Source organism: Hesperophylax consimilis, chromosome 5, assembly GCF_061612785.1.
Source record: "Hesperophylax consimilis isolate HC1 chromosome 5, BYU_Hcon_1.0, whole genome shotgun sequence".
Classification (NCBI taxonomy): Eukaryota; Metazoa; Arthropoda; class Insecta; order Trichoptera; family Limnephilidae; genus Hesperophylax; species Hesperophylax consimilis.
Genome location: NC_142840.1, coordinates 34975867 through 34991425, shown reverse-complemented (window position 1 = coordinate 34991425; position 15559 = coordinate 34975867). Strand labels below are relative to the sequence as shown.

Here is a 15559-nt window from a genome sequence, read left to right as displayed (position 1 = left end):
CAATTATAACGTCAATACCAACCCCCTTGTAACGCACATAATTATACACACAGTTAAGGCGATGCCATACGTAGTAATGCAAAATCATGTGTTTTTGGTTTGAAAATTAGGGCGCCTAGAAATGTTTCAGATGCTTCAATTAAATACTGCGAGTAGAATACATCTTGGCCTTTGAAATAAACGAGAATTTTTTAGACAAGTCTTTTTATAAGCCCAGAATAAAATAATGTAAAGGCCTATGAAAACTGCTTTAAAGTTCAAAATCTCCTATTTACGAACCCATTTTCGGTTATGATTTTTTATTTGTATAATGTGGCAAATTAAGTTATTTTTAAAATGTACGAAAAAAAAATTAAATATTTATGCCTGAACATCCACAAAATAAAATAAAAGGCAATTTTTGGCCATGTTTTTTTCTTGCATAAATCAAAACAGGCGGATGGTTTTAAGCGGGAATTTAAACCTTATCGCCATCTACGTAAGGGTTGTAATTGATAGCGGCTCGATTTAAAATATTACACGACGTAGTGCATCGCCTTAATAAAAGCAATTTAAAGAAATAGCAGATATTTTTCATAGCACTGAACAAATTTACATTTCGTTTTCCTTAGCCTGATTGTAAATTTGTTAACACTATATAATTTCAGATAATCATAACTATGAATATGAAAATATCGAAATGCTTTAAAAAGTTTTTTTACCGTAAATAAATAAACAATATTTAATCGATTTAAGTAGGTACATTCGATGTAATAATATATTTTGTCCAGCCTAACTATCAGTTAAAGCTTATAAATGCAAAAATGTAATCGTGCGATCGTTTGGAAATTTAATTTCGTTTTTTTAGGCTCTCATTGATTACAGCTTCATATTTCAAAGTCAAATTTCCATGGACACTTTGTGATACGAAAAAAATTCAGCACTCAAGGCACAAATTAATTTATAGGTACCTATTGTTAAGGCAAAAACAGGTTTTTATTTTATCAAGGAAAAAAATAAAAGTTTACGATCGTAAACAGAAACCGTACAAAAACCGCGTGAAAATGGAGTTTTACAACTGAAAAAAATATTACGGTTCTAAAAATATTCATAAGGTTTATACGTCATGTAAATTAGTGTATAATTTCTTCTCTAGCCTATGCGTAACATTACCCTATAACTTAAATCTTTTTTTTACTGCGAAGTTTTTTAATGGATTTTGTTTTATTTTTTCTGAAAGGATTGTAAATGCTGAATTGATGTTTATAAATTAATGAGCAAAAAATATATACGTATATGTCTTTCCGAAGAACGTAAATAATAATTAGATGCATGGATTCGTCTTTTGCATCGAGTTATGATTTTTCTCCCTCCCAATTACTAATTCAGCTCTGTGCATCAAATATATAATAATTGCTAATTTACAAAAAATGTTTTATTTTCTCTGCCGCATTCTCTTTGTTTGTACAATTGTGTTAGATAAAACCACTGTTGATTTATTACGTCATCAAATAATACAACAAAGCTTTTTTTATTGTTTTAGCCATGAAAGCTGCGATTTTAATCCAGCGCTGGTACCGTCGTTATCTTGCCCGGATGGAGGTCCGCAGGAGGTACACTTGGACGATATTCCAGAGCATCGAATACGCTGGAGAGCAGGACCAAGTCAAGGTATGAACGATTTTTAAATTAATCACTTTTTTCCTGAAAAAATTTAAACACAGTATTTTGATAAGGTTTGAAGATTATTTTTAACTTTAGTGTAAGGTGACGCGGTTGCTTGCGTCAACTCTCTAGTCAGACAAAAGGAAATTAATTCTCCTCTCTGCCGAATGAATACCTGAGATCCCCGATGCCGATTTGAATGCCGCACATCAATACAGAGTATTACCCAGTAAATCGCACTCACTGGTAGCTTGGGTTCACTCAATGTGATGATGTATTGTGGGGCACACACTCTGATGATTTGAAGAGAGATTTGAGGTCACAAGGCACGTTAAAACAGTAATATCTAACGGCGATCGACACTTGAGATGGTTACGTCGAACTATATCGTCATTGCCGATAAAGGGCAGTAAATACTTTAACGTTTCTTCAGCGATCATGTTTAACTATCACGTAGTGATAGATCAAGGAGAATTTGAACATTCGTAACAAGCGGCGATCGAACGCTCATTGTGCAGATTCAAAATTTAATAGTTTGATTCTTGGCTCTGTTGTTGGTGAGAACAAAACTAAGCCACCGTGGTCCAATGGCGGTACAAAATACTGTGTAATGAGTGGATTGAAAAATGATAAGCGTACTTACTTACTATAATAGTTTAAGAATGGAAGTTTGAATGGTTATGACTCGCGTTGTAAGATTAGAAATGTGAAGAAAATCTTACCACCGGTTGAAGAAATTGCAGACTTTCCAAGACTAATATTGAATGCTCCTTCATCGATCATGGTTAACATTCATCGTAGAGACACAAGCATTCTCTTTATAAAGGCATTCATAAAGTTACTCTCAAAACAACTTAATGCCAGACCTGACCATGAAACTGAATTCGTTATCTAGCCATGAAAACTTAAAGAAAAATTGAAAAGAAAATCTTTTTAATATTATAAAACAAGTTTTTTTTATATCACATGGGTAATTTAAATATTTATTGATAACATGCTTAATTCGATAATTTTTCCATATGTCCAAATAAAAAATTGGCAATTTTATTATCATCTTCTGCTGATTTTTGTAGCAATTTTTTTTTACATTAATTCCACCCTGGAGTAAATAATTTCCTTCAGGACCTGTATCGTCTTTGGGGATGCTGTGTGGAGGATCTGTTTATGGAAATTAAGGATTAAACCTGAGTCTTGAAAAGACTAACTGAATGGATAAAAAGTATTAGTTCTTACCTACCTGTTTCTTGGATATTTGTCGTAATTATTAATTTATCGTTTTTTTCGTGGTACCTTACAGCTTTTCTGCATTTTTAAACAGTACACCACCGTGTTCCGTTTTCTTTATGATTAACCTTGAGAGCAAATTTTCAAACATAAATTTATTGTGTTTTCAATACAATGTTAATTTTAAAACCCTAAGGGTCATAACACATTAAGTGTATAGTACGCACCGCACAGCGCAAGATTCGCGGCGCTAAATACGCTGTAACCACTGAAACTACGCCGAATATATATTAAATTGCGTAAAAGGCCAGCATTATACATTCTGAAAGACTGGTGACTGTCCGCATCGAACGCAAGACGCGTGCGAGGCTTCTAGGCCCTATTACGCTCGGCGTAACTACGCATAATACTCATGGTGAATTGCGTGGCGGTGCAGAATTTGTATTTAGCCCGATGCATACCCACGCGTAACGCGATGTAAAATGAGCTGCGCAAGATACGCTCAGTGTGCTTCAGCCCTTAATTTAAATGTCCACGATTTATACCTGCCCCGGTAAGCGTCTCGCCGAGCCGTCTGTTAGGGAAAAGCGCCACTAAGTACTGTACTGAAGTTGGCCCAATGCTTAACTTCCCGTAACTTTAAGGTTTATTTTGCGACCCGCGCTCAAGATAACAACTTACTGCCTGTTTTAAATGGATAACAAATGCTGCCTATCTTACGCAGTATTTCCACCACACAAAGGAGAATATTAAGTTATAAATGTATTTTACTTCCCATGAATAGATTTAACAACATTAAACAACTCTATCTGTTCTAACCGTTATAGTAAACGATATGTTATCAAATGTACTATTTAATTACCTGTCAAACTGATAATTAATAGGTGACATATTAGTTAGGTATTTACAAAAAAATCGCCATTTTTGAACGTATCACAAAATGAACTAATGTTTTCGAAAAGAGTTTAAATTTTATTCCGGTTTTTACATTGATTTCTTAGAACATCAAGGTTTCGCCTGACACTGCAATATTATGCGATGAACCTTTAAAGTAGCTCTCTGTAGAGTCTATTATCGCACGATATTGTTTTATCAGATGGAACCTTGTTATTTCGAAGGGTCGACATTACAAGCGAAGATTTTATACAATTGAAAATAATTAAATTTTAAATTCAAAGATACAATAAATTTCATGCGTACGTCTCAGTTGGCTCCAGAAAGGGAGCAATTCGACAATACTGCTATCGAGGTACGTTAAAATTAATGGAACAAATCGACATTAGGGGTTCAACCTTGAAGGAAATATACAATCAAACGTTTTTTTAACATATACAACATGAAAATAATCTTTTTACGGACAAGCGTTTAAAAGAATAGCTTTTTATACTAAGAGTTTTGTGATCGGTTAACCAACAGATAAACGGATCGATGGTTATTTTATATATTAATTAGCAGCGGTGGTGAGATTTCTTTAACTGGTGGTTCAGAAATTCAAGGGAAGATATTAAATGTACATATATATTTCATCAAGTTTCCTCATTTTAAATTTCAAGATCTAAAGAACACTAAATTTGGCCATTGTAATTGTAATGCGGATAGTAATACGTAATAAGAATAAACGCAACTGCTGCTTTCTAGTTGAAAGCGCGACATAATATTGCCTAACTAGCGATATAAGATAATAGGGCGTTTGCCGAAACTTTCGCAGGTAAATAATATAAGGTTTCATCTACAAAAAAAGGGTTGAATTTTGAAAACGAAAAAAAAACAAAAATTAATTTCTGTTTTACTAGTAGATTTACAATTGCCATTCAAATAAAACAGTTGGAGGAATGCAAGAACCGGAAAATAAAAACTTTCAAAATTTACTAATAGCTCCATAAAGTAAAATAACATTTGACTTGTATCTAGTTGCAAGGTCTCGGGCTTAGGGCTAAGCCAATCTTGGAGATACTTGTGAAACATTCTACTTTCATAGGTAGGTAAGTGCAAATAAAGGTTGGAGTGCTCATATGCCCAACTTGTACAAAGTTTACGAGATAGAGCTTCGTGTCACTAATAAATATGAGTATGGTATTACTGAAACCAAGCTTAACTCAAAACACCAGTTTTTGTAGTTAAGTAATTTATTGGATTTCACCGTCAGGGGGATTGTGTTGTTTTGTATGAAGTATTTTGTGCTGATTCTATAACGCACAACATAGGTATTTCGGGTTACCCATCGACCATATTTTTTGGTAGCGTGGATTTTTGAGATAGAATTTTATTGGCGCACTATTAAAATGTGCTCATATTATTATAATACAATCATGTCATATTTTCACATTTTTATTGGGGGTTCACTGCACAAACGCACTTTAGAGAAATCCGCCACTTATGATCACATTATTGGTCGCCGGAAAAGACAACCTTCGTTAATTGGTTTAACTATGTAAAATTTGTGGTCAGTAATTGGATATGTGACTAAAAAAATATTGGTCCAACTAATGAATGGAGTTAATATTATCTTCATTAAATAAATTATGTGTGAAAAACGTAAAGATATGTTATTGTAGTTTTTAGTCAGGAGATAATACTTCTTTACTATTTTGAATTCAATTTGGGAGGCAAGTATTGGTACCGCCGCCGCAAGAATTATTCATAGGATAACCAACACCTCTGCCATAGGTCACCCTTAATGACTTAGCAGGAGTGCCCCCGGGTTCATTAGGCGAGGATGAGGAGGTTTTGACGGCAGATGCGTCTTCTCACCTACTGTGTGGCGGACCGACTTTGGAGAGACTGATTGAGGGAGATCTTTATACCTATCCAACAAGACTGATGAACCTAGCGGATGAATGCAAACGTCCGTCACTCCTAGACACACTGACCCCCAGATTCCTATCCACCTCTTTCTTTACCTCTTTCCCCTTAAAAAAACCCTCCAGACAGCATCCCCAAAGATGACATATTCCCTGGGGGGATTTTTATTCCCTCAGGGCCTCCTGTGCGGAGAAAATGTAAAAAAAATAATAATAATACACCTATCTTCTTATAGAATAAAGAAGATCACAAGAATTATTTTCTGATCTAAAATCTGGCTAATCCGGCCTTAAATTTCAAATCCATTGACAAATAAAATGAGTTTTTCTTACATTAATGTCACACCGGAGGCCCTGAGGAAAATAATTTCCCGCAGGGGCCTCAGGGCCTATGTCACCTTTGAAGATACTGTGTGTAAGATCTTTTTGTGGCAGAAACGACAATGTGACAAATTAATTTAAGTTGTGTAAAAATGTAAGAAGCGCGTTTAGGGTAGTTCCCGACAATGCCTCGGAGCATCTCCCATTAAAATACCGGTAGAACAAGGACAGCATTCTCACCTAATGCCTGTGCTCCAGAGATTAATTAATTTGAAATATTTGTAAATCTAACATTATATGTAAGTTATTTTTGGTACTGAAAATTCATCGTGGAATTCCATTAGCAGTCTGAAGAAGAAGAATATAATAATGTGAATCAGTAAAAAATAAAAATCAATGGAATAATTTTTAAGGTTGTTTCAGTAATAATTATAATAAATATTTACTTCACAATTTAAATATTTTTTTCAATTTTGGAGAGGTACTTCTGAACGCATGGACTAGTTTATAATGAAATGATAGATGTTAGAAAATTAAAATTTATCCCGAGTCAAGAATAAAAATAAATGGTTCTTTACAGGTGGAAAAAATATAATGAGCAGTAATTGTTGATTGAGGTACTAGTACATATTGAATCATTTGGCGGGTTGGAAATAAGCCAACATAGCTCAGAGGTTTCAGAGCACCTGACCGGACATCAGAAGGCACGGGTTCAATTCCCGTTGATATTTTCACTCGAGAGATATTTTCAATTTGTATTGATATTTCAGGCGAATAATTATTGCTTATAATTATTTTTTATCCTTTATGCTATACATAAAACCTTGTCTTATAAACATTAGTTGATCATTAAAAAATAATAAGCTCTTTTCATGTCAAAAGCCTGTTCGGACGCAGGATGAGCCAATTTTAGGTCCAATTTCCAATCTTCCAGGATCAACTCTCTCTAGTTTAAAAATAATGACGATATTTGCGACTCATCGGTCACCAGCCAAAAAAATGACTGCTGCTTTCAGCTGATGCACAAAGAATGAATTTCCTTGATTTTTGAAATGCTCAGATTTTGTATTCCTAGCGCAGGTGTGGCAACCGAAAGGGGGTCAACAATTCCATGGTGGCAAAAAAGCACAATGGTTGATAAATAGTGGAGGTGTTGAAATCATCAATAAAAATTAAGTGAAAGAATAGACATACCTCGTTACTAATTCTTTGTGTAATTTATTATCTATTTAAAATAAATGAGAAGCGTCACTCTCTGTATACGCCGAATTTTAAGTATGATCGTATTTGCACACTACTCTAATTTTATGGTACAGTGGTTAGTTAAAATGGTTGTTAGTATATTTTCTCTTCATTCGATTACATTTCCTTTGGTATCTGTATTTCCTAGTTGCTCCATGTATTAGGTACTTAATGCTGTCAGTGCGATAGCCAGTAGTCTGAACAAATGTGAGGTGAGTGCACCATTAGTAGAAATAACCTCTTCCTGGACACTGCTTGCGGAAGCTGCTTCGAGGTAGGTACTGGAAATTCAATTTACTCGAATAGCGTATTTACCGTCACTCTTCCACAGGACGCGAATTCAGTGAAGAAGAGCGAATATTTATTTAAAAATTACAAATTAAGTTATACCATTCTAACGATCTTATTGAAAACGTGGTGAAAATTTTACTATAGTAACAAAATATTTTTCACGGGTTTATTTTTTATCGGTTAATTCCAAAAAATCTTCAAAGCTGAAAAGGGCCTCGGGTACAAATCTTTGTACACTTTTCTTCCACTGTCCGTAATAACTTTAGTAATATTGTTAATATTTTCGGATTCAACAATTTTAGGATTATTTAAACAATGTGTTTTTTGCCTCTGTAATAATAATATATTTTCTTCATACAGCCTTGCTATTTATAAATATCCCAAAAGCTTGTGTTACACAACGCATGAAAGTGTACAAGCTCTGTTTTGAGTTCGTACTAAAAAAATGTCGTAAAATGCGCAGCGATTGCAACGTCACATTTTCGCCGATTGAAAAAGTGAGGTTATTTCAGGCGTATTATTTTTTAATTTTATCTTACCGCGTTTATTTAACGAGATTTCCACGACAGTGGTGTTTTTAATAACACGCCTTATGCATGTGTAGGTAAATATTGATCCATGAAATCAATGTTTCTGTTTGGAAAACAATAAATCCAAAACGTAATTTTTTGTCATTCTTAGGGAATATATTAATTTCTTAGTAAATATATTAATTTATTGTTTAAATGAGAAAGTTGTTTTGCTAATTTTGCTTTATTTGCAGATTCCTTAAATAAAAGGAATGTGTTTAACAAATTCGCATTCTGTTAAAATTTTGAAAGGTTGAAGTAAAAATATTTTCTTTTTTTGTGTTTTAAATTAAAAGCGCATTTAAAATACAGTGGAAATATTCAGAAATTCAACGAGTAATAATAAATATTATTTTTTTTATATCTGGAGCCAGTGAGAATATGGCTTCCTCAATCGGAGTATGTTGCGAGGCTGGTAGTGGGGAGGGAAAGGAGATGAAAAAAAGGAAGATAGGAGTATACTGGCTATTCAGATCTGGTCACCAAACAAGGCTAAGGTCATTTCAAGCAACATTTCAATGCTGAATGGTGGTCTTACACCATGGCGATAGTGAGAGTATCTCATAGTTTATTTTATTTTTAAATGAATAAATTATGAAATTATATAAATAAATCCAACAAAATTTACTTGCGCACGCCGGGATTTGAACCCGCAACTTTCGGCTTGCTATTGGTGCTTGCTTACGGAGGCCATCAATATACAACAAACAAACTACATACCGCTATGTAAACAATGTTTATAACTTTTTATGGCTGTTAAACACGAGTTAGTCAAATGAAATGTATAACTCATTGGGAATGATGTATGATAAACATTATTTTTCGTAATAAATTATCACTTAAAAAAACAATAAAATATTTATCAAGTACAATATTACTGTATTTAGTAGTCATAGTTGAAATACTCGTTTCGGTGCAAAGTTTCCTTCATTTACTTTTTTTTTGTTCAAAGAATATCTCACTTTCAAATCTTCAAAAAGGGATCATAATTGAATTCTTGTAGCAAGGCAAATTGTCAATTGACCAACGCGACCCTTGCTCGTGTTATAGGGATGAGTGAGGATAGAGAGACTTTACCCTTCTCGGACTCAAGCTCTCCCATTGATGTAGAAAGACGAAGATAAACCGAATATGGGACATATTTCCACAAAAAGTTTTATTCGAAAGAACTGTAAATAATATTATAGCTAAACCCAACGGGGTTGTAATAAAGACGAAAATTGGACCGAACCCGACATGTTTCTTTCTATCTTTACCATAGTGAAGAAATCGTCAACGCTACAAAAAAATGCTAAAGTATACACCCACTCTTGAAATGATTTTGATCTTTGCTGAGTGGATTTATACGAAAAAGAAAAATAAATTCTGGAATTTGTGCCTCTGAACAATCTAAAAGTCAGCGTAATACGAAATTAAACATCAAAGGAAAAATCATGTTTTGGCTCTACGACCGGATAGAACCTCTCAACAAAGAATAAAAACATCTATTTTGATATTATCACCGCAGTTTGCCTTACTGGAGATCTATTGTAAGTTCATTTTCGGAACATGATGAGGAAGAATAAAGAAGATTGTGAAAAAAATTAGCTCCACACATGGGGCCATGAGGAAAATTATTTCTCTCAGGCCCTATGTCATCTTTAGGAACCCTGTGTACCCTCCAGATAGTTTTCATTTTTATGGAAAGGAAGGAGAGAAAGTTCTGGGAAGGAAAAGGTATGAGGGTGGATAGGAAAGATCTCTCTTAATCAGTCCCTGCCGATTCAGCCCGGAACGCAGTACGCAGTACAGATACATCCGCCGCCAAGACCCATGCAAACCTCACCTCTTGAATCCGGGTATCTATGCTGAGTCACAAAACTTAGCGAAACACTTGAGGTGACCTATGACAGACGTGGTGGTTATTCAATAAAAGTTTCCCGGGGCGACGGTTTCAAAAATGAATCTTTATATATCCTATTCTGTTTAGTTTCTATTCGTATTAATTTTCCTTACTTATCGTACCTTTATAAATTATTGAATATATTTTTAGCTTTCGACCGGTGGTAATTTTGAATCTCTAAAACCACAGCACTATATCAAATCCAATTACGACAGTCTGTGTATAAATACATCAGACCTCCGACCGTTCCTGTTTTCAGGAATAAGATCGGTGTTCAAAAGTCAAAGCAAAAGGTTAAAGTCTCCTGCTTTATGGGAGCGGAATCCCTTTACCCGCCGATAACGGTTTTGATTGTGTCCTACCCAGACGAACCTAATAACGTTATCCTTGCTTCTTCTCAAAGGAAAATCGCTGGAGAATTTTGCCACACGAGTCGGCATTTTATCGAATTTGCTACTAGTAACATATAATAATCCTTTAGATAGATAAATTGGCAATTTTTTTTAATCGTGGAAAATAGATTCATTTAGATTAGGGGTAAGCTTTTACTTGCGGCTTGATTACCTACGGTGCGGTTGGGCTAAGTGATGAATTTTAAATATTTAAATATGTCACAATCTATTCAAAAGTCAATAAATAAATGGAGAAAATCAGTAGTAGGTGGGTGATCGTACTGTGATTAAACGCAGCGGTTTTTGAATAGCTGAAAACGCCAATCGGGTACAAATACGCCCCGAGGTTGGCATTTTTACTTAATTCTATTTCATTGTGGTATTGAAATAGAATTAAGTAAAAACGCCAGCCGTAGTGTGTGTTTAATTGCGGTTTCAAAACCGCTTCGTTTAATCAAATTAGTTTTAAGAAAAAGAAATAAACATTATGATATTTGGTGACGAACAGGGTAAACGTCTGAGGAGAAAAATTGAAAAACAAATACCGATTTGTGCAAAATGCTGTAGTCACATTTATCCGGATGCTACGATTGATAATTTTATGTCAAATGTGCTTCATGAAAGCAAAAACTTAACGAAAACGGATACCGTTATTCTGTGCCCAGGTAAACAAGATAAATCGCCGACAAATCTGTTAAGTAATCTCCACTATATAATACAAAATCTTAAGCACACAAACATCGTTATACACCCAGTCACAGAAAACAGATACCTTAATGTGTCCAAGCTGAATTATGAAATTAAAAAATAGTTCTAATGTTTAAACATGCTAGTTTCACTGACCAAATAGCATACCATGAAATAAGAAATCGCCCTGAAAGTACATTAAACAGCAAATACACGCAGACTCCAAAAAACTGGGATCCGGAAGCAGAGAACGGAAACAACATAATCAGGTAGACGAGAAGAAAACAAAAATAAAGAAACACATTAGAATTAAAAAAATGGACCAATATAAACCTCCCTGTACTTCAAAAGGTCAAACTTCTCTGTCATTCATGTACCTTAATGTAAGAAGTTTAAAAGGTAAAATTGAAGATATAGAATGTCTACTTAAATCCACAAATTCCAGTTTCAATATTATTCTGATGAGTGAAACATGGCTGAAAGAAGGGGAAGTAAAGTACGTAAATCTAGAAGGTTACCGGCATGAAGCATCCTGCCGCCCACAAGGAGCTGGAGGTGGAGTGTCAATATTTATCAAAGATACCATGGAATTTAATGTAATCAACAACGTGTACAACTCCGACAACAACTTCCTGTGGATACATATAAACAAACTTAATTTAAACATAGGTGTAGTGTATAAAAAGCCTAGTACTAATTATCAAGACTTTTTGGATAAACTTAGCCCCCAACTTAAAGCACACAAAAGATGTATTATTTTTGGAGATTTTAATATAAATCTACTTGACTCAACAAATACTCAAACACGTAAGTAAACAGACACAATAAGATTAAATAATTATACCATCCTGAACAAAATAAACAACAAACACGCGACACGCATTACAGATAATACTAACACAATCATTGATCATATACTCACCGACATAAAACTAGAATACTCATTAACGAACTGTGATAATTCAATATCCGACCACAATATTTTACTCCTTGATGTAATTCACACATATACTAAAAACACATCTATAAAGTCGTTCCGAAAATATACACATATTGATTTTGATAATCTAAAGAATGATATCATCCAAAATCCCTTTCATCTTAACATGAATAACGACTCGGTATTAAACTATGACAATCTTGTAAACTACCTCAAAAATAAAATTAATTATAATAGCATCACTAAAATTAACACAAAAAACATAAATAACCCAGACTGGATAACCAAAGACCTTATAAAATTAATCAACAAAAGAAACAGATTACACCTGAAACTAAAAAAACAACCAAACAACACATTATTGAAAACAGAATTCCTAGTAGTAAGAAATAATATTACTGAGAAAAAACGAAACTTAAAACAAAAACACTAAGATGATCTTTTTAAAAAATGCAAAAATAACTGTAAAAAAACCTGGAAGTTAATAAACAGCAAAATAATAAAATAATAAAATCCTTAAAACTAAATGCAAGCGCTGGTTATATTACATATACACTCAAATGTAAGACAGTTCTAAGTCTCTCCACAGAATTGGTTCCTATTTTATCAAAGTTAATTAATCAGTGTCTTAAAGAGGGAACTTTTCCAGATATTTGCAAAATTGCTAAGGTAATACCGATTCACAAAGGTGGGTCCAAAACGGATACCTCAAATTACAGACCCATTTCTATCTTACCAATCTTATCTAAAATCTTTGAACGTGTAATCTACGATAGATTAAACAACTTTCTATCAAAAAAATCGTTCTTATATAAAAAACAATATGGCTTTAGGAAAAAATCAAACACACTTGCGGCAGTAAATGACTTAATCAGTAAACTTAGAAGCAGCATTGATGGTGGAAATTATATTTTATCTATACTAATTGACCTTCAAAAAGCCTTCGATACAGTAAGCCATGACATACTTCTCAAGAAACTCGAGAAAATTGGTGTAGTTGGTCCTGCTCTTAATCTATTCAAATCATATCTTAGCAACAGAAAGCAATTCGTTAGCATCAATAATCAAAATAGCAACCACCTACCAATAAACTACGGAGTTCCGCAAGGATCCATACTAGGACCACTTATGTTCCAAATTTATATAAATGATATCTCCCAATTAGATTTAAACGGTGATATTTTTTTATATGCAGATGATACTGCAATTTTCTACTGGGGTAAAGATTTAAACATCTTACTAGAAAATGCACAGAGAGACAAAATTAACAGTTGGCTCCAATCAAATATATTAACAATGAATGTTAAAAAAACAGGATACATGATTTTAAGCTGAACTCGTAAAATAATTCCTCCTCATGTACCCTTAAAAATTGAAAATAACAACCTGCAAATCCTGATACAGGAGAAATATCTTGGACTATGCATTGATAAACACCTAACTTTTAAACAGCATATTCAAGATATTAAAGATAAAATCACCCCCTTAATTAGCGTATTCAGCCGGATATCATATCTGTTACCAAATAAAATTAAAAAAGGTTTATATTATAGCCTCGTACACTCACATTTAAACTACTTGGTTGAAATCTGGGGAAATACATGTGAAACATATATAAACGAACTACAGGTAACACAAAACAAAGTAATCAAAAAACTATTTCACTTCAAATCTAGAACATCAACAAAAAAATTATATATGGAAACAAAACTATTAAAATTAAGAAAATTATATGTATATAATACATGTCTTCTTATTTACAAAATAAATAATAAACTCATACATACAAATACAGAACTCATTAAAACGTCCCAAGTACACACACACTTTACACGGCAACACGATAAAATACATTTAAACACCATACATACTCATTATGGTAAGCAATCCATTGGTTACGAGGGAAGCAACATATACAATTGCCTCCCAGACGAAATTAAAAAAGAAAAAAGTATAGGTACATTTAAAAAAAAATTGTTCAGTTTTATGCTCAATCAACAAAACAATGAAAGTGAATAATATCAGTGTGTAATATATTTATGTGTAATATATATGTTATTTCTAGTTAAATAAGTGAAAAATGTAATTTTCTTTTATCTAGAATAAAAAAAAAATAAAAAAATAAAATAAATAAAAAAAATCGCAGTGCGTGCACCCACTTTCGCAGTGTTTGTACAATAAATACAAAAATAATTGGATTTTTTTCTGCTCTGTGTACAATATTCACTGTGATGCAAAATGTACAGAGTTAAAGGATCATCGGAATACAAACATAACAGGTTTTGTCATAAAAAAACATGTGGAAATAAATTACATTTTTAAAAAATATGTTCACGAGCTGCCAAAATTTATGAATATATAAACAATAAACATTCGTTTGTACTAAACCAGAGGTCACCCAACTTTTTGTCCCATAGATCATTTTAGGTAGACCCCCTGCTTTCCTAATATTAATTTCATCAATTTCAGTATCTTTTTATTTTTAGTATGGTTTACCTTAGAGTGGAAATTTTTTAAATAAATAAAAAAATTGCATATTTTTTATAGTTTTTTTTCAGAATAAATTTAGAAACAAAAAGAAAATTGGACAAATAATAGTAAGAGTTAAATTAAAGGGTCAAAAGTCTTGTTATGTCATAATGTTGGACATCTTAATATTTTGTATTTCAAAACTAACTATCATAGCATGTTAAAAATTGGGGATGATCCTTTTTGAATAAAAACTGGTTTTCTTGATACCACTTTACATTTATTTCAAACTATTGAAACAGGTACAATATTTATAAAGAAACTGTGCGAATAACACTGCTACGATCGCTCTGACTTATGAGCTTGTTTATTATCGAGTTATTGTTGAGAAAAGAACGAAAAAATACATAATGCGAGCCTTTTTAAAGACTTCAAAACCCACTACATGTAAATAAAACACTTGTCATTGTGATGTCTAGCAGTAAAAATGAAACCTGCTATACCGACCAAATTGACACTATTTTCTAAGCAAGGACTCACACCATTTTGGTTAAACGTAGTAACTTCAAATTTCTAGACTACAGATGTCGGTAGCCTGCAAAATTGAACATATTGCCAGGGGGCGGGATTCAAAAATTGCACTAAATTTTTGAATGATAATCTATTTAAAAATAAACTATAAACCAAACAGAATAAACTAAAAATTCTTAATCTAAATATACCACAAAAATACTAACAAAATAATTCAAAATAGCAGAAATTAACAAAATAAAACCCCCTTTTTTTTATGCCCTACTGGTAAACTTATAAATTTAACTGTATAAATGCTGTTGAATTACTCTATTAATTAACTAAAAATAACTAGAAAATTATTAATCCTATTAAATAACCAAAAAAAAATTCAAAAATGACTAAATTACACACGTCTGCATACTAATTTTTACATATTTAAATAGTTCAATAACACAAATAATATAGTTTGCACTGAACACAACACAATTATTGTTCCTTTTTTTTTTCTTCTTTCTTCTCAGGTCTTCTGCTTGATCCATCCAAGGTGGAGTCGAGAAGATAAGCATCATAGTGTAATGTACATA

At 32.9% G+C, this 15559-nt stretch overlaps 1 protein-coding gene across 1 annotated transcript in view; it reads left to right on the top strand.

Moving 5' to 3' along the window:
- Positions 1–1524: 1524 nt before the first annotated feature.
- Positions 1525–15559, top strand: part of rdgC (retinal degeneration C) — a 204252-nt gene continuing 190217 nt past the window's right edge. The window contains exon 1 of the mRNA XM_089631830.1: positions 1525–1650. Within this exon, the coding sequence (XP_089487956.1) occupies positions 1525–1650 (126 nt within the window). The remainder of the gene's footprint in view (positions 1651–15559) is intronic.